The 25,077-nt window shown below is 39.1% G+C and overlaps 1 protein-coding gene across 2 annotated transcripts in view; it reads right to left on the bottom strand.

Moving 5' to 3' along the window:
• ZNF385D (zinc finger protein 385D) overlaps nucleotides 1–25,077 on the bottom strand; it is a gene marked incomplete at both ends in the record, with an annotated part of 955,511 nt that overhangs the window by 224,183 nt on the left and 706,251 nt on the right. For both annotated transcript variants that reach the window (XM_082624858.1, XM_082624859.1), the window contains one exon: nucleotides 18,816–18,958. In XM_082624858.1, the coding sequence (XP_082480984.1) occupies nucleotides 18,816–18,958 (143 nt within the window). The remainder of the gene's footprint in view (nucleotides 1–18,815; nucleotides 18,959–25,077) is intronic.

Genomic DNA, 25,077 nt, shown 5'->3' with positions numbered 1-25,077 from the left:
GAGAGCCTTGTCATAGATGAAGTTGCACTGGGCTTGGATCACTGCATCTAAATCTAGCCATGACTCAGTGATTCACTAATTGTGTAATTTGGGGCAAGTTATTTTACTTCACACCTTTGGGTTTCCTTACCTATATCATCCAGATAACACTTATAATATGTAAGGCTCTCATGAAATTGTATTTTTTAAAAGGTGGGTGTAAAATTGTCTTCCTTAATAGCCCTTGTCACTTAGTCTGTGAACAATAAATTTTTTTTTACAAAAAAGCAACATACTGTGTTCTATCTTCTTCCTCAGTTTAAAGTAGTTATATGGAGCTGGCAGTGGCTCCAATAGAGAACTTCTTTACAGTGTAGGTGACCTACAGTGAAGAGACCCCCTACCCCAGGGGTAGACTTATTTGCCATCACGGGAGATAGTTAAGTAAAAAGCTGGATTACAAGTTGTCAGAAACATTGTAGAGTGCAAGTGTAGGTACGTAGGCCAGATGGCTCTAAGAATCCTTTCTTGCTTGAGTGGCCCTAACAAAGTATCACATACTGAGTGTCTTCCACAACAAAAATGTATTTTCTCACAGTTCGGGAGGCTAGAAGTCCAAAATCAAAGTGTCAGCAGGGTTGGGTCCTTCCTTCTGAGGGCTGTGAAGGCAGAATCTGTTCTAGGCCTCTCTTCTTGGCTTGTAGAAGGTGTTCTCCCCATGTCTCTTCTATCATCTTCTCTCTATGACTGACTCTGTGTCCAGATTTCCCCTTTCTATAAGGATACTAGTCATAATGGATTAGGGTCACTCTAATGACCTCATCTTAATGAATTACATCTTCAACGACCATATTTCCAAATAAGGTCACACTTCCAAAGCACCGTGGGTTAGGAAATTTGGGGGTACACAATTCAATTCTTAATGCTATGATTCAGTGTTTAGCATCCTCATGAGAAACAAAAGTCAGGGGTCTCAGTTTTCTCTTAGTTCTACCACTTATGAGCCATGACACTGGAAATCTCTTCATCATTCTAGGCTTATCTGTAAAATAAGTGATTTGCAGCAGACACAAATTAATTCTAAAATGTTTCTTTCATTTTTAAAATGTCTGTAAGTGTGGAGCAGGGAATTTCCCGAAGAGCTGCTGGATTCCACAATAAGCTAGGAGCTTAGATAGTCCCTTATTCAGGTTCCCTTAGTTCCCCAGGATCACAGTTAGTAAGAAAGCAAACAGGTCCAGTATATATCCTTGCAAAAGCTAAGCTTCAGCTTATTATGACAGACGGACTGAAAAAGGAAAATAAATACATAATGTGTATTATGCCTCAATCTTTAGTGAGAGGAACACGCTCATACCTCAAAATATCACTGGCAGGATAGATACAAAAGCCAATGACCACACGGATTGTCACTGAAAAGAGAACTGAGTGGCAAGGGAGGAGCAATAAGGGAAACTTTTTTGTTCTCATCACAGAAATAAAGGAACATATGTTACTTGGTCACATTTTGAATGATAGAAAAATATGTTACCCGGTCAAATGGTACACAAGCATTAAAACAGAAAAATATCTGTGTGGTGTGCAATTGTTTAGCCTTTTATTTTCAAGCCTAGATATCCTGTATTTAATTCATTTTGTGTTTGAGGGTCCTTATAAGTAGGCTTGACTTTTACAATTTTTGGTTCACAGGAAGGTTTAGGGCTCAGCAAACATGCTTACATACCTGTTTCAGCATGAAGACATATATTGAAAGATTTAATAACCATATGTTTCTTAAGATGCTTTTGTTGTACAAATATGGTGCACTTAAAGCACAGAACTGGCTAGAAATCTGCTACATTTGTCTTCAAAGGGCAAGGAACTTAGCAATCAATACCATATTTACTATGGTATTTTTCACCTGCAAAATTTCCACACCTTCTAACAGTTGTGGCTAAGAAAGACAGGTTTATTTTTCTACCCATAATTTTACCTTGGCTCCCTACCTATTTTAGTGACAGCAGCAGTTGTAAAGACTTCGTAGGAAGTTACTGATGTGTAAACTGAATTTTTTTTTTTTTTTTTTTTTAGGGTACGCGGGCCTCTCACTGTTGTGGCCTCTCCCGTTGCAGAGCACAGGCTCCGGATGCGCAGGCTCAGCAGCCATGGCTCACGGGCCCAGCCGCTCTGCGGCATGTGGGACCTTCCCGGACCAGGGCACGAACCCGTGTCCCCTGCATTGGCAGGTGGACTCTCAATCACTGCGCCACCAGGGAAGCCCTTTTTTTTTTTTTTTTTTTTTTAAATGACAATCATTTATTTTGTTCACGAGCCTGGAGGTTGAGTAGAATATTAATTCTTTTACTACACTCTTACTGACTGAAAACAGTACCTATTTGACTAGTTCACAGTTCTGTAGGTCAGAAGTCCACGCACAGCGTGACTGGGTTTCCTGCTCAGATACACACGGGAACATGGGGGTTCCCTCCTGAGAGTGTTAAAGCACATGAAATTTAAGTGTAAGACATTGAGCCCCAAACGTTGGATGTTCACCATAGTTTGTGTGGGTCACAGAGCTGAAATCAAGATGTCAGTCTGGCTGTGTTAGCATCCAGAGGCTCTGGGAAAGAATGCCTCCAAGCTTCTTTGGCTTGTTGGCATAATTCAGATTCTGCAGTTGCAGTACAGTGGTCCCCATTTCCTTGCTGGCTATCAGTCGGGGGACAGTCTCAGCGCCTAGAGGCCTCTCGCTTGCCTTCCTTGCCGCAGCATTTGACTTCTTCAGAGGCAGCAATGGAGAGTCTCCCTCTTGTCCCTTTTGTACTTCAATTCAGGAAGAGTTCAGGTCCTTTTTCATGAGGTGCCTGTGTAGGCCACATCAACCTAGAATAATCTCTCTATCTTAAAAAATCAACTGATTTTGAACCTTAATTCCATCTACAAAATCCCTCACTACAGCACCTAGATTTAGAGTTTGATTGGATAAGTGGAAGGTTTGTGTACTTCAGTAAGTAGGAGTCTTAGGGGCTCTGTTAGAATTCTGCCAACTGCAAGCAGTGTCCCCACTTCAAGGACCGAAGTGTCTTAGTTCCTAAAACTCCTAAGAGAGTTTATCAGTGTTCATTTTATTTCAGTGACCTTGGTGAATGGGAAGACTACCACCTCTGTGAACAGTAATGTCAGCCAGCTTTCTGAGTCCACAGTGTGGCTCTGCTACTTAGTGGTGTGACCTTGGCTGTGCTGCTGTATTTATTCTACTACTCTGCCTCTGTTTCCCTCATCTGTAAATAACATGGAGTTAGTGATCGTTCTTTCCTCGTAGGGATTTTTGTTTTATAAATTTATTTATTTATTTATTTTTGGCTGCGTTGGGTCTTTGTTGCTGCTCGCGGGCTTTTTCCAGTTGCGTCGAGTGGGGGGCTACTCTTCGTTGCGGTGCAGTGGCTTCTCTTATTGCAGAGCATAGGCTCTAGGTGCACAGGCTTCAGTAGTAGTGACACGTGGGTTCTAGAGCTTAGGCTCAGTAGTCGTGGTGCATGGACTTAGTAGCTCCATGGCATGTGGGTCCTTCCCGGACTAGGGCTCGAACCCGTGTCCCCTGCACTGGCAGGCGGATTCTTAACCACTGTGACAGCAGGGAAGCCCCCCTTAGGGTTGTGATGATTAGATTATTTAATACCCAAGGAACTCTAGGAACAGTGCTTGACTGTAAATTGCTTTAAAAGTGATTACTTTTTTTTTTAACATCTTTATTGGAGTATAATTGCTTTAAAATGGTGTGTTAGTTTCTGCTTTATAACAAAGTGAATCAGTTATACATATACATATGTTCCCATATCTCTTCCCTCTTCCATCTCCCTCACTCCCACCCTCCCTATGCAACCCCTCTAGGTGGTCACAAACCACCTAACTGATCTCCATGCACTATGCGGCTACATCCCACTAGCTATCTATTTTACATTTGGTAGTGTATATATGTCCATGCCACTCTCTCACTTTGTCACAGCTTACCCTTCCCCCTCCCCATATCCTCAAATCCATGCTCTAGTAGGTCTGTGTCTTTATTCCCGTCTTACCCTTAGGTACTTCATGACTTTTTTTTTTCACTTAGATTCCATATATATGTGCTAGCATATGGTATTTGCCTTTCTCGTTCTGACTTACTTCACTCTGTATGACAGACTCTAGGTCCATCCACCTAACTACAAATAACTCAATTTCGTTTTTTTATGGCTGAGTAATATTCCATTATATATATATATATATATATATATATATATATATATATATACCACAACTTCTTTATCCATTCATCTGTTGATGGACACTTAGGTTGCTTCCATGTCTTGGCTATTGTAAATATAGCTGCAATGAATATTTTGGTACATGACTCTTTTTGAATTATGGTTTTCTAAGGGTACATGCCCAGTAGTGGGATTGCTGGGTTGTATGGTAGTTCCATTTGTAGTTTTTTAAGGAACCTCCATACTGTTCTCCAGAGTGGCTGTATCAATTTACATTCCCACCAACAGTGCAAGACTGTTCCCTTTACTCCACACCCTCTCCAGCATTTATTGTTTCTAGATTTTTTGATGATGGCCATTCTGCCTGGTGTGAGATGATACCTCATTGTAGTTTAGATTTGCATTTCTCTAATGATTAATGATGTTGAGCATTCTTTCATGTGTTTGTGGGCAATCTGTATATCTTCTTTGGAGAAATGTCTATTTAGGTCTTCTGCACATTTTTGGATTGGGTTGTTTGTTTTTTTTTTTTTTTCTCATTGAGCTACATGCGTTGCTTGTAAATTTTGGAGAATAATCCTTTGTCAGTTGCTTAATTTGCAAATATTTTCTCCCATTCTGAGGGCTGTCTTTTGGTCTTGTTTATGGTTTCCTTTGTTGTACAAAAGCTTTGAACTTTCATTAGGTCCCATTTGTTTATTTTTGTTTTTATTTCCATTTCTCTAGGAGGTGGGTCCAAAAGGATCTTGATGTGATTTATGTCATAGAGCGTTCTGCCTATGTTTTCCTCTAAGAGTTTGATAGTGTCTGGCCTTACATTTAGGTCTTTAATCCATTTTGAGTTTATTTTTGTGTATGGTGTTAGGGAGTGTTCTAATCTCATACTTTTACATGTACCTGTCCAGTTTTCCCAGCACAACTTATTAAAGAGGCTGTCTTTCTCCACTATATATTCTTGCCTCCTTTATCAAAGTTAATGTGACAATATGTGCATGGGTTTATCTCTGGGCTTCCTATCCTATTCCATTGATCTATAGATCTCTTTTTTTGGCAGTACCATACTGTCTTGATTATTGTAGCTTTGTAGTATAGTCTGAATCAGGGAGCCTGATTCCTGCAGCTCCATTTTTCGTTCTCAAGATTGCTTTGGCTATTCAGGGTCTTTTGTGTTTCCATACTAATTGTGAATTTTTTGTTCTAGTTCTGTGAAAAATGCCAGTGGTAGTTTGAGAGGGATTGCATTGAATCTGTAGATTGCTTTGGTAGTAGAGTCATTTTCACAATGTTGATTCTTCCAATCCAAGAACATGGTATATCTCTCCATCTATTCATATCATCTTTAATTCTTTCATCAGTGTCTTATACTTTTCTTCATACAGGTCTTTTTGTCTCCTTAGGTAGGTTTATTCCTAGATATTTTATTCTTTTTGTTGCAATGGTAAATGGGAGTGTTTTCCTGATTTCACTTTCAGATTTTTCATCATTAGTGTATAGGAATGCCAGAGATTTCTGTGTATTAATTTTGTATACTGCTACTTTACCAAATTCATTGATTAGCTCTAATAGTTTTCTGGTAGCATCTTTAGGATTCTCTATGTATAGTATCATGTCATCTGCAAACAATGACAGTTTTACTTCTTCTTTTCTGTTTTGGATTCCTTCTATTTCTTTTTCTTCTCTGATTGCTGTGGCTAAAATTTCCAAAACAATGCTGAATAAGTGTGGTGAGAGTGGGCAACCTTGCCTTGTTCCTGATCTTAGTGGAAACGGTTTCAGTTTTTCACCTTGAGGATGATGTTGGTTGTGGGTTTGTCATATACGGCCTTTAATATGTTGAGGAAAGTTCCCTGTATGCCTATTTTCTGCAGGGTTTTTATTATAAATGGGTGTGGAATTTTGCTGAAAGATTTCTCTGCATCTATTGAGATGATCATATGTTTTTTGTCCATCAATTTGTTAATATGGTATATCACGTTGATTGATTTGCATATATTGAAGAATCCTTGCATACCTGGAATAAACCCCACTTGATCATGGTGTATGACCCTTTTAATGTGCTGTTGGATTCTGTTTGCTAGTATTTTGTTGAGGATTTTTGCATCTATGTTCATCAGTGATATTGGCCTGTAGTTTTCTTTCTTTGTGACATCCTTGCCTGGTTTTGGTATCAAGGTGATGGTGGTCACGTAGAATGAATTTGGGAGTGTTCCTTCCTCTGCTATATTTTGGAAGAGTTTGAGAAGGATAGGTGTTAGCTCTTTTCTAAATGTTTGATAGAATTCGCCTGTGAAGCCATCTGGTCCTGGGCTTTTGTTTGTTGGAAGATTTTTTATCACAGTTTCAATTTCAGTGCTTGTGATTGGTCTGTTCGTATTTTCTATTTCTTCCTGATTCAGTCTTGGCAGGTTTTACATTTCTAAGAATTTGTCCATTTCTTCCAGGTTGTCCATTTTATTGACGTAGAGTTGCTTGTAGTAGTCTCTCATGATCTTTTGTATTTCTGCAGTGTCAGTTTTTACTTCTCCTTTTTCATTTCTAATTCTATTGATTTGAGTCTTCTCCCTTTTTTTCTTGATGAGTCTGGCTAATGGTTTATCAATTTTGTTTGTTTGTTCAGAGAACCACTTTTAGTTTTATTGATCATTACTATCATTTCCTTCTTTTCTTTTTCATTTATTTCTGATGTGATCTTTAGGATTTCTTTCCTTCTGCTAACTTTGGGGCTTTTTTGTTCTTTCTCTAATTGCTTTAGGTGCAAGTTTATGTTGTTTATTTGAATGTTTCCTGTTTCTTAAGGTAGGATTATATTGTTATAAACTTCCCTCTTAGAACCGCTGTTCTGCATCCCATAGGTTTTGGGTTATCGTGTCTCCATTGTCATTTGTTTCTAGGAATTTTTTTATTTGCTCTTTGATTTCTTCAGTGATCACTTCATTATTAAGTAGTGTATTGTTTAGCCTCCATATGTTTGTATTTTTTACAGATCTTTTCCTGTAATTGATATCTAGTCTCATAGTGTTGTGGTTGGAAAAGATATTTGATATGATATCAATTTTCTTAAATTTACCAGGGCTTGATTTGTGACCCAAGATATGATCTATCCTGGAAAATGTTCCATGAGCAGTTGAGAAAAATGTGTATTCTATTGTTTTTGGATGGAATGTCCTTTAAATATCAATTAAGTCCATCTTGTATAATGTATGATTTAAAGCTTTTGTTTCCTTATTTATTTTCATTTTGGATGATCTGTCCATTGGTGAAAGTGTGGTATTAAAGTCCCCTATTCTGATTGTGTTACTGCTGACTTTCCCTTTTACAGCTGTTAGGATTTGCCTTATATATTGAGGTGCTCATACGTTGGGTGCATAAATATTTACAATTGTTATATCTTCTCTTTGGATCAATCCCTTGATCATTATGTAATGTCCTTCTTTGTCTCTTGTAATAGCCTTTATTTTAATGTCTATTTTTTCTGATATGAGAATTGCCACTCCAGCTTTCTTTTGATTTCCATTTGCAAGGAATAACTTTTTCCATTCCTTCACTTTCAGTCTGTATGTGTCCCTAGGTCTGAAGTGGGTCTCTTGTAGACAGCATGTATATGGGTCTTCTTTTTGTATCCATTCAGCCAATCTGTGTCTTTTGGTGGGAGCTTTTATTCCATTTACATTTAAGGTAATTATCGATATGTAAGTTCCCCTTCCCATTTTCTTAATTGTTGAGGGTTTGTTATTGTAGATCTTTTCCTTCTCTTGTGTTTCTTGCCTAGAGAAGTTCTTTTAGCATTTGTTGTAAAGTTGGTTTCGTGGTGATGAACTCTCTCAGCTTCTGCTTGTTGGTAAAGGTTTTAATTTCTCCATCAAATCTGAATGAGATCCTTGCTGGGTAATCTTGGTTGTGGGTTTTTCCCCTTCATCACTTTAAATATTTCCTGCCACTCCCTTTTGGCTTGCAGAGTTTCTGCTAAAAGATCAGCTGTTAACCTTATGGGGATTCCCTTGTGTGTTATTTGTTGTTTTTCCGTTGCTGCTTTTAATATGTTTTCTTTGTATTTAATTTTTGACAGTTTGATTAATATGTGTATTGGCGTGTTTCTCCTTGGATTTATCGTCTATGGGATTCTCTGTGCTTCCTGGACTTGATTAACTATTTCTTTTCCCATGTTAGGAAAGTTTTCAAATATAATCTCTTCAAATATTTGTCAGTCCCTTTCTTTTTCTCTTCTTCTTCTGGGAACCCTATAAGTCAAATGTTGGTGTATTTAATGTTGTCCCAGAAGTCTCTGAGACTGTCCTCAGTTCTTTTCATTCTTTTTTCTTTATTCTGCTCTACAGTAGTTATTTCCACTATTTTATCTTCCAGGTCACTTATCCGTTCTTCTGCCTCAGTTATTCTGCTATTGATCCCTCCTAGAGTATTTTTAATTTCATTTATTTTGTTGTTCATCGTTGCTTGTTTCCTCTTTAGTTCTTCTAGGTCCTTGTTAAATGTTTCTTGCATTTTCTCTATTCTATTTCCAAGATTTTGGATCATCTTTACTATCATTATTCTGAATTCTTTTTCAGGTAGACTGCTTATTTCCTCTTCATTTGTTAGGTCTGGTGGGTTTTTACCTTGCTCCTTCATCTTCTGTGTGTTTTTCTGTCTTCTCATTTTGCTTATCTTACTGTGTTTGGGGTCTCCTTTTCACAGGCTGCGGGTTCGTAGTTCCAGTTGTTTTTGGTGTCTGTCCCCAGTGGCTAAAGTTGGTTCAGTGAGTTGTGTAGGCTTCCTGGTGAAGGGGACTAGTGCCTGTGTTCTGGTGGATGAGGCTGGATCTTGTCTCTCTGGTGGGCAGGTGCACGTCTGGTGGTGTGTTTTGGGGTGTCTGTGGACTTATTATGATTTTATGCATCCTCTCTGCTAATCGGTGGGGTTGTGTTCCTGTCTTGCTAGTTGTTTGGCATAGGGTGTCTAGAAGTGTAGCTTGCTTGTCATTGAGTGTAGCTGGGTGTTGGTGTTGAGAGGGAGATCTCTTGGAGATTTTCACCATTTGATATTACGTGGAGTTGGGAGGTCTCTTGTGGACCAGTGTCCTGAAGTTGGCTCTCCCACCTCAGAGGCACAGCACTGACTCCTGGATGGAGCACCAAGAGCCTTTCATCCACAAGGCTTAGAATAAAAGGGAGAACAAGTAGCAAGAAAGAAAGAAAGAGGATAAAATAAAATAAAATAAAGTGAGATAAAATAAAATATAGTTATTAAAATAAAAAATAATTATTAAGAAAAAAAGATTTTTTAAGTAAAAAAAAAACAAAAACAAGAAACAGACGGACAGAACCCTAGGACATATGGTGAAAGCAAAGCTTTACAGAGAAAATCTCACACAGAAGCATACATATACCCACTCACAAAAAGAGGAAAAGGGGAAAAAATAATATATATTGCTCTGAAAGTCCACCTCCTCAATTTGGGATGATTTGCTGTCTATTCAGGTATTCCACAGATGCAAGATACATCAAGTTGATTGTGGAGATTGAATCTGCTGCTCCTGAGGCTGCTGGGAGAGATTTACCTTTCTCTTTGTTTGCAGAGTTCCCGGGGTTTAGCTTTGGATTTGACCCCGCCTCTGCGTGTAGGTCACCTGAGGGCACCTTTTCTTCTCTTAGAGAGGACAGGGTGAAAGGAGCCACTGATTCAGGGGCTCTGCTCACTCAGGCCGGGGGGAGGGAGGGGTACGGATGTGAGGCGAGCCTGCGGCGGCAGAGGCTGGCATGACGTTGCACCAGCCTAAGGCGCGCCGTGTGCTCTCCCGGGGGAGTTGTCCCTGGATCCCGGGACCCTGGCAGTGGCGGGCGGCACAGGCTCCCGGGAGGAGAGGTGTGGACAGTGACCTGTGCTCAGACACAGGTTTCTTGGTGGCGGCAGCAGCAACCTTAGTGTCTCATGCCCGTCCCTGGGGCCCGCGCTGTTAGCCACCACTTGCGCCCGTCTCTGGAGCTCCTTTAAGTGGTGCTCTTAATCCCCTCTCCTCTGGCACCAGGAAACAAAGAGGGAAGAAAAAGTCTCTTGACTCTTCGGCAGGTCTAGACTTTTTCCCGGACTCCCTCCCGGCCAGCTGTGGTGCACTAACCCCTTCAGGCTGTGTTCACGCCCTTCAGGCTGTGTTCACGCCTCCAACCCCAGTCCTCTCCCTGTGCTCCTCAGCTCCCAGCCCCGCCTGCCCCGACGGACAAGCCTCTCAGGCTGGTGAGTGCTGGTTGGCACCGATCCTCTGTGCGGTAATATCTCCGCTTTGTCCTCTGCACCCCTGTAGCTGCGCTCTCCTTCGTGGCTCCGAAGCTTTCCCCATCCGCCACCCACAGTCTCCACCTGTGAAGGGGCTTCCTAGTGTGTGGAAAGCATTCCTCCTTCTCGGCTCCCTCCCACTGGTGCAGGCCCCGTCCCTATCCTTTTGTCTCTGTTTATTCTTTTTTCTTTTGCCCTACCCAGGTACATGGGGGATTTTCTTGCCTTTTGCGAGGTCTGAGGTCTTCTGCCAGCGTTCAGTGGGTGTTCTATAGGAGTAGTTCCATGTGTAGATGTATTTCTGATGTATTTGTCGGGAGGAAGGTGATCTCCGTGTCTTTTCCGCCATCTTCCTCAACTTCTCTGTGTAAACTAATTTAATTGACATCTCTCTGAACCAAATGGAGATGTAATTAACACTGTTTCTGTTAACTCTAATCCTGGCTGAGGGAGAGGAGGCATCCCCATAGCTGAAGCAGGTAACAAAGTACAGAGCCACAAGGGCGAGCAAAAGTCAAGAATATTTTTTTAAAAAACAGGAGGCAAAGTGTGCCAGTAAATATGGTAGTCTTTCCATTATAAAGATGGAGGAAATAAAGATCCTAAAGACTATATATCCAAAGATAACAAAAAGTTGAATTTGAAATTTTGTCTTTTGAGGTCTGTATTTTTGTCATTCACCTCTAATATTATAAATCCATGTTTAACCTGTAGAATACTCTCTGTATGTTAAGCATGCTTAAATTTGTCCTTTTAGAGTCCTAAAGTGCCTCACCAATGTTTTTATGGTGACAGCCGTTCTGGACTCACATGAAATAGTTAATGAAAAATACAAAGGACTGATTTTAGAATACATTCTATAGGCAATCACTGGGATTTTTACATCACTGTCCTTTTATATAATGGGAGTAAATAAATATATGAGCCAACATAAAATTATAAATGAATATTAAGGGGATGGCTTGATTCTATGTTTCCTTATATTTCCTAATAATTGCATAAATTAATAACTTTGGTTAAATAGAAATAATCTAATGTATGAAGCGGTGAGTACTTAGATTTTTAAAATTTTCATTGAGAAATTTCCTCCAATTATGTTTCATATGATATAACTGTAATGACTATTTCTCCTCTATTAGTTATCTGTCATGCATTTTTCCTATCTATCATCTGTCTATCATCTGTCTTTCTATCTTTCTATCATGCATCCATCTACCCTCCACTCATTCATTCAAGAAATGTGTGTTGACAGACATAGAAAACAAACTTATGGTTACCAAGGGGGAAAGGGGGTAGAGGAGAGATAAATTAGGAGTTTAGGATTAGCAGATACACACTACTATATATAAAATAGATAAACAACAAGATCCTACTGTATAGCACAGGGAACTATATTCAATATCCTGTAATAAGCCATAATGGAAATGAATATGATAAAGAATATATATATATATATATATATATATATATATGGATCATTTTGCTGTACAACAGAAAATAACACAACATTGTAAACCAACTACATTTCAATTAAAAAAAAAAAAAGACATGTGTATTGAGTCTTTGTGATATCCCAGGCTCTATAACTTAATGAAAGAGATAAATATGGAACCGATTACAGATCCCAAATTAAACCTTAACTTTTACCATATAGCTTTCCTTGGTCATCTCCAAGTCACCACTCCTTCCTTTGGCCTCAGGTAGCACTTATTTACAAAGGACTTTATTTAAGGATTTAATTACTGAGTTCTTTATAGAAAGTTTTAACTATTTCACCGCATGCTTGCATAGACCTTATTGTCTAATGCTTGCATAGACCTTGTTGTCTAAAGTAGTGTTTTTTTCTTTTTTTGTTTTGTTTTTGTGGTATGCGGGCCTCTCACTGCTGTGGCCTCTCCCATTGCAGAGCACAGGCTCCGGACACACAGGCTCAGTGGCCACGGCTCACGGGCCCAGCCACTCTGTGACATGAGGGATCTTCCCGGACTGGGGCATGAACCCGCGTCCCCTGCATCAGCAGGCGGAGTCTCAACCACTGTGCCACCAGGGAAACCCTAATGTAGTGTTTTTATATCTAGCTGTTTACCACCTGCTGATAGAAGAGTATTTTAAAGAGTGATTAATCCACTGGGTTGATGCCATAGTTACAAAAACGATTCCTCCCACTCCTGTTCTTCCTCTTCCTCCTTCCCTGCTCCTCTTTCTTCTTCTTCTTTTCAACCTTGTTCTTGTATTTCCAGGTCTACTAGAGTGTCAGACAGATAGCTGGTGCCTAACAAATGCCCAGAGAGTGGATCAGTGATTAAGAGATGAATTACCTCTTCTCCTCCTCATCCTCTCTGTTATACTTATTAGTACTCTCCTTACAACAGATACTTTTGATGGAGCTATTTTTAGGAGGCACAGTTTTCAATCTATAGAATTTTTCCAGTGGTCTCAAAAGTCTGTAAAATGAAGAAAGCATTGAACGAATAAACGAATGAAAAACTCATTCCTGTATTTTTCTCACCAAAAATTTGGAGATTGTGACACACATAAAAGCTTACAAATTTCACAGCAAAATTTTGCTTTTAACCATTTGGGATGAAATTGATGATTTCAGGTACATGGTCCATACTAAGCATTCAATAAGTGGCACCTATGACCAAAGTCCTGAACAATGTCACCCCATAAGGAAGGCTCCTTGTATTTCTGGGAGCTAAAGCACACTGTAGAAGAATCATGCTTGGGGTAGAGCTGCAGCTACCAATAACTTCAAATGTCCCCAACGCCCCACCACACATACACCAAAAAGCAAGTTCCACAGTGGCAGACACTTGGCCTCTTAGTTTTGCCATTGAAACCTAAGAGCCCAGCACATAGTAGCCCCTCAATAAATATTTGTTGAGTGAATGAAGAGATACTCTGCAGAAGTGTTCAAGAAGTGTCCAGTGTATGTAGTCATTCTCCTGGCTTTCCCTCCCTCTACCCACATATGTTAAAAATCTCAGGCCCTATCACGGAACTACTAAATCAGAATTTGCATTTTAACACGATTCCCTTGATTCTTCACATGCATCCTAATTATGAGAAGCACTCCTATAGGACGCATCAAGTTCACTTTCCTGACCCCCCCACCAACTGATAAAACTTCTGAACCCAATCTAATGCCACATTCAAGTTTATACGGCTGGTTGCTTGTAGGGTCAGTGTTTTTGAAAAATAAGAACTGGAGTCAGATGCTAGGATTTGATCTCTCTCTCAGCCTCTTTCTTTTTCCCCTTTCTTCCTCCCCATTTGCTCTCTCTCTGGCAATGAAGTCATATTACACAGAGGAACAGCACAGAGTCAAAATTTCTAGGCTAATTTACTTTTTTTTTTTTTTACTGTTAAAGAATATTAGCCAGGGCAAACTGAAAAGCAAAATAGTCATCTCCTATATTTGCACACCTTTCTGCCTCTTTGCACTCTGAATGGCCTCCTTACACTTCCTTGTGAATCTTCTGGAAGAGACAAGATTCAATATTTGCTGAGTATCTGGCTCGTGCAGGTGCACTAGGTTGAGCTTACTCATTTAATCTTTATGCCAACAAGAAATATAGTCATGGGAGGGGAGCACGAAGTCAGGTTCACTGTCAGCTCCCATCAACATATCCTCCAAAACTTGTACTTTTCAATGACATTCTCAATGTTCATTATTTTCATGACTACTGAGCAGAATATGAAGAAAATATGTTAGAGACATGAAAAACAAAAAGGCAGTTCAGAGACCTTTGGAGAAAATTGTCAGGGAGTATAGCCATTTTTTACAGGTTAGCTCCAATCTAAACATTATCCCAAGATCTTACCCAAGCCCATTCTCTTCTTCCATTTCCAGCATTTTAAAACTCAGCTACCTCTTTGATAACAAACCTAAGAGATAGTTAGCCACTATCCTTTTACAGAACAGGACACTGGGGCTCCAATGGACTTAGCTTCTTGCCCAAGATTGCAGAAACTTTTAGCTTTTCTCATTCTAAATAGTCCTTTCCATTCTGCCATCATATCAAGTCTTCTGTTGGCAACTCAGCACTGCTTCCACTCTTGTGTGCTCCCCCTTACATCCTAAGGACAGGAAGCCTGAGGTGTACGTTCCCACAGATCTCAGCCAGCAATTTCCAGCGTAAGAGCCCACTAAATACTCGAGATACACATCTTTCAGATATCACACTAGTGAAGTTGTCTTATCGTGTCCTACTGGGTGGCACATGATCTTTATTTGCTGAATTACAGATGATAACCCTGATCATTTGAGTAAGATGGTGCCTGCTAGGTTTCTCCACTGTAAAGTTCCTTTTTTTCTTTGTAATTAGTAAGTATTTGTGTGGAAATATCTGGAGACTTTTTAAATATCATTTTCCCTATATGTCCCTTGGCTGAATAACTATAATGTTTGCCAAATGCCAATTTTTTATTTTCATTTTTCCTCCTACATTTATTCACAGGCATTCTACTGGAAGTAAAAGCTTTACCTTCTCTCTGTTTAATTATATTTGTGTGGAAACATGGATTCATATTTTATTCAATGGATTATAATATATTGTTATCTTTTAAAAAAAAATCCAAAATCATGGGATTTGGATGAAAGTAACTGGGATTACTGGGCATCCTGTATTTCTGCAACTTCCCGACTCCATGAAAACAAGTAGAAAAACCAAGAGCCAGCAACAGCCTTCCCTGACCTTTGTTTACCCAACACCTCCAAATGTTTTTTTAAGCATCTAAATCCTTCTATTAATCCCCTTCCTGTAAGCATGCCTAGAATAGTTTCTATTTTTCTCATCAATCCCTCACTAAGACAAACATAAGGACGCCTTTCACTCCTGTCCTTGAGCAGCCATTCTATCCTAGACATCATTCTCTATAAAAGCACCCATATTTATAAATATTCATTTATTTGTCAGTTTCTCCTTTATAAACTAAATTATTTCATGGCAGAGGTCAAAACATAAATTTTGTTATCACTATTCCAACACATAGAAGATGCTTGATAACTAGCAGTATGACCAAGCTCATACTACTTAGAAAAGAAATATTTCATTACTAAATTCCATTTTCCTATTTCCAGGATTGGTTCCTTTCAAGAAATGTACACGCAGAATGGGATCATTGAGATAAGAATAGTCCTAAGCACTGAAACATCAGTGAAGAGATTGAAGGATAGAGTAGGGATATATGAGGAATTAAAGGAAAATTTCTCTTGTCTGAAATCTACTGGAACAACCAGAGATACAACATCCCTAGGTCAAGGGAATGGCTTCTGTTGCTATTCCTTAAAAGTTGGCTTTAAGTATATTAAGTGATCCTAATGAATGTGCTTTTATATATCCATAGCCCAGGTCATATCCTACATCTGTTTTTCTTTCTCTCATAACTGTGTGTGTGTGCGTTTTTAACAGATGTTTCATGATTCTTCCTGATTCACATCTGAACACAATGGTTTATACTCTTATTTAAGGACAATAATCTCAGATATTCACGTATGTATTTTGTTACATGTATATACTGAAATTTCTTTCCTTTACCATTCTGCCACACTTTATCCCAAATAGACCATTCTATACTCATATCCTCAGAGAAGAAATATAACAGGAAAACAGTTTCTGATCACCATGGACTTTCTTTCAAAAGGTCAGATGAAAAAAAAATTGTGGGGTCGGAAAGAGGTAATAGCAGTGTGGCACATCTAGGCAGGAGGCATCACTAAAGCCTCACTAGTTTGTGTGTTCAAATTCAAGAGTTTGGGCCTAAAAGGCCATGCTCACTAGGGGCTCATCATATCATGATTGCCTATGTGGACACATAACTTGATGAACAGAGGAAGTCTCCCACCAAAAGCTGGGTGAATAATCTGTTAGATTCTAGAGCCTTAGCACATCCTGAAACAATTAAATTTCACTTCCCTACAGACTAATGGAATGGGCTTTTGAGCCAGAAATAAAATCAACTTACAGCAATAAAATGTTATATTTAATACACCCTGAATTTGTAGATTGAGAATCACACCTGCTACAAAATCAAGAACTCAGGCTGTTACTTAAAGAGATGCTCTGTATTCTAATTCTCAGTCCAAAACTACCAGATTTGGGGCTTTGCAACCATTCCACTCAGTTGGAAACAAAGAATGGCTTAATCCATGACTGGTTTCAGCTTGACCAGCACTAGAAGGAAATAACCAACAGGTGGAGCAACAGAGGGTCTCTTGGTTTAAATGGAACAAATAACAAGTCCAAATTATCACAGAAGAAAAAGAATCAAGTAAACCTTTGGCAATCAGTTAGTCAATGAACTTCCAAATTCAAAATAAGGATTTACAGGCTATTTATGAATATAATACCTGTCATTAAAACAATGATTGTTAATGCTGAGCCCTGTTCTAAATGATTTAACCCACATAATCATGACCACAAGCCTACAAAGTAGGTTATTAGTCCCATTTTACAAAGATTTTGAGATACATAGGATTACGTGACTCACCCAAGGTCATGATGATGGTGAGTAGCAGCTCTGACTTGAACCCAGTCATTCTAGCTCAGAGTCCAACTTGACCACAATGCAATGCTCTTTTTGCCCACAAGAGCTCAACTACTTTGAATAGGATAACCCCAAAGGAAGAGATTATCAGGTCCACTCCCTTTATTTTAAACTTGAGGAAACAGTACCAAAGAGGATTAAGACATTTGCTCAGTGTCCTATGGCTCAATATATCACTCATCTTTGTTTTATGACAAATAATACTCATTGTCAATCAAATTAATCATTTTGCTTTTAATGTTTCCCAAAAGGCAAATCAAAAGTTTAAAACCCAGCCTTTTACAACCTTCCAGGAATTGTACCTCAGCTTCTCTAAAGCTGATATGAGACGTGAGGGACAGGAGGCCAAGTAGTCTCAGAGGCCAGGTAAAGCACCCTGATGGATCATCTCCGGGTGGCAGGAAGCAAAATAGTGCCAAGAAGCCACATAACAGTGGAGCAGACAAAGAGCTCAGAGAGAGGAAACTCAGGGACTTTACTGTGGTCATTCAAGAATCAGGAAATTTGATTCTGAGCATTTTTTTTCTCTACTCTTATTGAAATACCTAGAATTAGAAACCTCTACTTTGGAAATATGATCTTTATGCTGATCTATTTAGGTTCCATCAATTTCAAAATAATATTCCTACAGAAAATCCTTCATGCTCCCAAAATCAAAGAAATCACTGTGATTTTCCCTTGTCCTTTGGTAAAGGCTAGCATGTAACCATACCATCTCCTTGGCAGGTCCAAAGTCCCCATGACAAAGCATGATTAAAATAAATAAGACCCACTTCTGTCTCCTGAAGGAGAATGATCTAATTGTGGGCAGAATTTTTTTTTAATCCATCATGGGGGTAAGATGTTGCAGTAAGAAATCTGTTTTATTTAGCTCACTGGGCATTCAGAGACCTGGAGTCCTAATCCCCTTCACCTTGGTTGTGTTGACATGTCCTGTCATTAATAAACTCAGACCTGCATTATAACAACTGCTGAAAGCTGAATCAGATGATATTAGAAAAAAATGTCACTTACTGGCTTCTAACCTTTTCAACCCTTATATCTATTTCCATCCTAGGAATATTCTCACTGCTTGTACAAAAAAAGATGATGATAAATATGAGGAATCTGTCCACTTATAAAGACATGCTTAGGAGTGAAAACAGGGGTAAGTTAAGTATTGAACTTTTGTTGAGAAAGCTGCTGACAAAGCCCCCAGAACAAGGTCATTTAAGAAAGACTTAAGTTGAGAAACTGTGCCTGAGCAGGAAGAAAAAAAAAAAGAAAATTCTTGGTACCAGAACCCTACATTGTTTTAAGTTAAGAGAGAAAATGTGCTGTATACATGGAATGTATCTCTAGTGTGATTATAAGGGTCCTCTTTATTAAATCAGAAAAGAAATAACAGTTTTGAAAATTAAAGTAGAAGGCCCAGAGAGAAGAAACACATGTTTAAGTTTTTAGACATCTACCTGAATTTGAATGCTCTCCGACACATTCATTAAATTTCAATTAAATTGAACTTGACATGGAAAAGGAACTAATAAAATGGTTAGTGTTGTCCAAAAAGACACTAAAAGGGAGACATGAATTCATGATCAACCTAATCAGATTACATCTCTTTTCATTTTCCCTTTGAAGGAGCCTGGCTCTGGGGACCTTACACAACCAGGCAGACAACTAACCTTGTCGTGCTTTCAGGTAAGCTATGGAACAAAGTATAGAATAAATGAGAGGTAGTGAGCAGCTCACTCCTGGCCCTTAAGTTTTTCCAGTACCTACCACCCTGGCATATGCAGATGATGTGGGACTTACCGCATTAAAATTGGGGAAGAGGTTGACTGCGGCCGCAGTGTCAAGAGGAAAGGGAAGAAATGGTTTAATATCCAGCGATGGTTGCAAAGGAGGGGCTGGTGGACGGACCAGGGCTGGGAGAGCAGGGCTCTGGCATGTACCACCTGCACAGAGGAGAACAAAGGGAGCGATCAGGGACATGGTGCATATTAAACATACAACAGAGAAACACCAAGGTCTCTTGTGAGACCAAAAGGCCAGCTTTATGGGTCACTGGAAAAAACAAGACATGGAGTGTATTGACCTCAACTGGGAACCGGCCAACGAGCAGATGTGCCATTAAGCAGAGAAAACCAGTTGAGCTGCTCTTTTTTCCCTCTTGGATTATAACTATCTGGTTACGTAAGGAATTGTTAACATTTCAAACATTTCATACTCTCCAATCCATCCTTATTTTCCTGCCTACAACCCAGGATTGAGTCAGCTACAAATCTATAAGCAACAACCCTTGATTCAAAGGGAAAACCCCTCCAATGCTCCCTCATCCCTCTTTGAAAACTAACTCCTGCTCAAAATATGCATGCAGTCTGAGGGATTCTTTTACAGAACTGCTCTTTTCCACCGCATCCAAAACTCTGGCAGCAAGATGACATGAACCTGGCATAGAAAAGAAACAACGCAAATGCAGGCAGCTGTACCTTACTTCCCTGGCAACTGGAGGGTTAAAACCAGCAAATCCAGCTACATATCATGTGATCCCTGAGCTATTTAGCACCCCTGTGGCTTTAAACATTCAAGACTAGCTGCCCCCTTCCTTCCCAGTCATAAGTAGGTGGAATTTAGGAGGTCACCAATAAGCAGGCAATGGAATATTATGGCAATACAGACAGCTCCTTTGCATATCAGTGGGCAAAGGCTGTTTGCAAGGGACTCCCACCTCTGCCCCCTGTTCTAGGATTGCACTGAATTCAGAAGCTGAAAGGAGCCCATCTCCCTGTTTTGTCTCTCATACTTTGGTAACATTCCAAAGCATCAATTGGCTGTTAATTAAAGGCTGTTTGAATCCTAGGAAACTGTTAAAATATGCCAGCATTCTTCTAATCTGAGAGGCAAGCAACGGACTGTAAAAACCTGCTGGTGAGAATCCAAGAAGCATGAGGAAAACAAAATGCACTAGAATTATTCCTTTCTCATAGAAAAGAATTCTAGGAGACAAAAAAGAGAAGATGGCAGAGTAGGAGGATGCGAAGTTTGTATCTCCTGACAACTAGGGCACCTACAAGGTGCTGGTGCAGGACCTCAGACACCTAAGGGGACAGGGGAACCCCCCAGTGAGTGGGTAAGATGTGGAGTGGAGAGAGAGGGGAGGAGAAGTAGAGGCGGGAGGGGACCAACATATCTGAGGGGCAGCTGGGGGAGGGGAGGGGCCCACACACTATGAGGGGATCAGGTGGACATGGAGAGATGTTCAGGGGATCAGAGGATAAGAAGGGAACATGACCAGCATTTCCTCTGCCCACTCGGGTCCTGGAATAAACCTCCACACACGAAGTCCCCCTCCAGCTGTGTGGTGCTGAGCTTAAGCCCTGCCCTCCACACCATCAGGGCCTATTCTGGCTGCTTGGATCCTGAGCCTAGGTCTGCCCCCCACCTAAGCCCTGCCACCCCGCCTAAGCCCTGCCCCTTGCTTAAGCCCCGCCACACCAAAGCCCCGCTCCACTTAGCCCCCACCCCAACAAAGCCCCGCCCTGCCTAGGCCCTGCCCCCGCCTAAACTCCACTTCCCACAGCCACGGCCTTTTACGGCCTTTTTGTTGTTGTTGTTGTTGTTTGCTATTGTGGTTCTCTTTTCCCTTGTTGTTGTTTCATTTATATGTTTATTTTTTATAATATATTTTTTATTTTTCTAATTTTATTTTACTTTTATTCTTTGTTATGGTTCTATTCCTTTTTTTCTTTGGCTGTGTCGTCTGACTTGCATGATCTTGGTTCCCAGGCCAGGGGTTGGGCCCGGGCTCCTGTGGTGGGAGCTCTGAGTCCAAACCGCTGGACTAACAGAGAACCTCAGACCCCAGGGAATATTAATCAGAGTGAGGTCTCCCAGAGGTCCTCATCTCAGCAACAAGACCCAGCTCTACCCAACTGCCTGCAAACTCCAATGCTGGAAGACTCAGGCCAAACAACCAGCAAGACAGGAACACAGCTCCACCCATCAAAAAAAAAAATGAGATAGCAAAAATATATATTACAGATGAAGGAACAAGGTAAAAACCTACAAGACCAAATAAATGAAGAGGAAATAGGCAACCTACCTGAAAAAGATTTCAGAGTAATGATAGTAAGGATGATACAAAATCTCAGAAACAGAATGGACAAAATAAGAGAATTTTTTAACAAGGACCTACAAGAATTTAAGAACAAGCAAACAGTGATGAACAACACAATAACTGAAATTAAAAATATTCTAGAAGGAATCAATAGCAGAATAACTGAGGCAGAAGGATGGATAAGTGACCTGGAAGATAAAATAGTGGAAATAACTTCCGTGGAGCAGAATAAAGAAAAAAGAATGAAAATAATTGAGGACAGTCTCAGTGGCTTCTGGGACTGCATTAAATGCACCAACATTCGAATTATAGGGGTGTCAGAAGAATAAGAGAAAGAGAAAGTGTCTGAGGAAATATTTGAAGAGATTATAGTCGGAAACTTCCCTAACATGGTAAAGGAAACAGCCACCCAAGTCCAGGAAGTGCAGAGAGTCCCATACAGGATAAACCTTAGTAGAAACACACCAGGACACATATTACTCAAACTAACAAAAATTAAATTCAAAGAAAAAATATTAAAAGCAGCAAGGGAAAAGCAACAAATAATATACAAAGGAATTCCCATAAGGTTTTCAGATGATTTTTCAGCAGAAACTCTGCAGGCCAGAAGGCAGTGGCAGGATATATTTAAAGGGGAAATCTACAACAAAGATTACTCTACCCAGCAGGATCTCATTAAGATTCAAAGGAGAAATCAAAAGCTTCACAGACAAGCAAAAGCTAAGAGAATTCAACACCACCAAACCAGCTTTACAACAAATGCTAAAGGAACTTTTCTCGGTGGGAAATACAAGAGAAGAAGAAGACCCACAGAAACAAACCCAAAACAATTAAGAAAATGGTAATAGGAACATACATATTGATAATTGCCTTGCATGTAAATGTATTAAATGCTCCAACCAAAACACATAGACTGGCTGAATGCATATAAAAACAAGACCTGTATGTATGCTGCCCACAAAAGACCCACTTCAGACCTAGGGACACATGCAGGCTGAAGGTGAGGGAATGGAAAAAGATATTCCATGCAAATGGAAATCAAAAGAAAGCTGGAGCTGCAATTCTCATATCAGGCAAAATTGACTTTAAAATAAAGACAATTACAAGAGACTAGGGAAAACATTACATAATGGTCAAGGGATCAATCCAAGAGGAAGACAAAACAATTGTAAATATTTATGTACCCAACATAGGAGCACCTCAATATATAAGGCAAACGCTAAAAGTCATAAAAGGGGAAATTGACAGTAACACAATAATAGTGGGGGACTTTAACACTCCACTTACACCAATGGACAGACCATCCCGACAGAAGATAAATAAGGAAACACAAGCTTTAAATGACAAAACAGACCAAACACACTTAACTGATATTTATAAGACATTCCACCAGAAAATGGCAGAAAACATTTTCTTCTCAAGTGCACATGGAACATTCTCCAGGATAGATCACATCTTGGGTCACAAATCAAGCCTTGGAAAGTTTAAGAAAACTGAAATCATATCAAGCATCATTTCTGACTACAATGCTATGAGATTAGAAATCAATTATAGGAAAAAAAAAACTGTAAAAAGCACAAACCCATGGAGGCTAAACAGTGCACTGCTAAATAACCAAGAAGAAATCAAAGAAGAAATTTTTTAAAACCTAGAAACAAATGACAATGAAAACACAATAACCCTAAACCTACAGGATGCAGCAAAAACAGTACTAAGAGGGAAGTTTATAGCAATTCAATCTCACATCAAGAATAAGAAAAATCTCAAATAAACAATCTAACCTTACACCTAAGGGAACTAGAGAAAGAAGAAAAACAACAATAACAAAAAACCCCAAAGTTAGTATTAGGAAAGAAATCATAAAGATCAGAGCAGAAATAACTGACATAGAAATGAAGACAACAAAAGCAAAGATCAATAAAACTAAAACTTGGTTCTTTGAAAAGATAAACAAAATTTATAAACCTTTAGCCAGAATCATCAAGAAAAAAAGGGAGAGGACTGAAATCAATAAAATTATAAATGAAAAAGGAGAAAAGGAGAAATTACAACTGACACTGCAAAAATACAAAGAATCATAAGAGACTACTAGAAGCAACTATATGCCAATAAAATGGACAACCTGGAAGAAATGGACAAATTCTTGGAAAGGTACAACTTTCCAAGACTGAACCAGGAAGAATTAGAAAATATAAACAGAACAATCACAAGTAATGAAATTGAAACTGCAATTTAAAATTTTCCAATAAACAAAAGTACAAGACCAGATGGCTTCACAGGTGAATTCTATCAAGCATTTAGAGAAGAGCTAACACCTATCCTCCTCAAACTGTTCCAAAAAATTTCAGAGGAGGGAACACTCCCAACCTCATTCTATGAGGCCACCATCACCCTGGTACCAAAACCAGACAAAGATATCACAAAAAAGAGAAAACTATAGACCAATATAACTGATGAACATAAATGCAAAAATTCTCAACAAAATACTAGCAAACAGAATCCAACAGCACATTAAAAGGATTATGTATCATGGGATTTATCCCAGGAATGCAAGGATTCTTCAATATACACAAATCAATCAATGTGATACACCAATATTAACAAATTAAAGAATAAAAATCATATGATCATCTCAATAGATGCAGAAAAAGTTTTGACAAAATTTAACACCTAGTTATGATAAAAACTCTCCAGAAAGTGGGCATAGAGGGAATCTACCTCAATATAATAAAGGTCATATATGACAGACACACAGCAAACATTATTCTCAATATTATTCTCAATGGTGAAAAACTGAAAGCATTTCCTTTAAGATCAGGAACAAGACAAGGATGTCCACTCTCACTACTACTATTCAACAAAGTATTGGAAGTCCTAACCATGACAATCAGAGAAGAAAAAGGAACAAAAAGCATACAAATTGGAAAAGAAAAAGTAAATCTGTCACTGTTTGCAGATGACATGATATTATACACAGAAAATCTTTAAAAATGCCACCAAGAAGCTAATAGACCTAATCAATGTATTTGAAAAAGTTGCATTCCTATACACTAACAACAAAAGATCAGAAAGAGAAATTAAGGAAAAATCCCATTTGCCAACACACACACAAAAATAAAATACCTAGGAATAAACCTACCTAAGGAGGCTAAAGACTTGTACTCAGAAAACCATAAAACACCGATGAAAGAACTCAAAGATGACACAAACAGATGGAGAAATATACCATGTTCTTGGATTGGAAGAATCAATATTGTGAAAATGACTATACTACCCAAGGCATTCTACAGATTCAATGCAATCCTTATCAAATTACCAATGGCGTTCTTCACAGAATTACAACTAAAATTTTTACAATTTGTATGGAAACACAAAAGATCCCGAATAGCCAAAGCAATCTTGAGAAAGGAAAATGGATCTGGAGGCTCCCTCACTTCAGATTATACTACAAAGCTACAGGTATCAAGACAGGATGGTACTGGCACAAAAACAGAAATATAGATCAATGGAACAGGATAGAAAGCCCAGAGATAAACCCACACACTTATAGTCACCTGATCTATGACAAAGGAGGCAAGGATATACAATGGAGAAAAGATAGTCTCTTCAATAAGTGGTGCTGGGAAAACTGGACAGCTACATGTAAAAGAATGAGATCAGAACACTCCCTAACACCATACACAAAAATAAACTCAAAACGGATTAGAGACCTAAATATAAGACCAGACACTATAAAACTCTTAGAGGAAAACATAGGAAAAACACTCTTTGAAATAAATCACAGCAAGATCTCTTTTAATGGAAATAAAAACAAAAATAAGCAAATGGGACCTAATGAAACTTCAAAGCTTTTGCACAGCAAAGGAAACCATAAACAAGACAAAAAGACAACCCTCAGAATGGGAGAAAATATTTGTAAAGGAAGCAATGGACAAAGGATTAATCCCCAAAATATAC

Source organism: Mesoplodon mirus, assembly GCF_964341445.2.
Source record: "Mesoplodon mirus genome assembly, chromosome: 6".
NCBI lineage: Eukaryota > Metazoa > Chordata > Mammalia > Artiodactyla > Ziphiidae > Mesoplodon > Mesoplodon mirus.
This window is presented reverse-complemented; position numbering and strand designations above follow the sequence as displayed.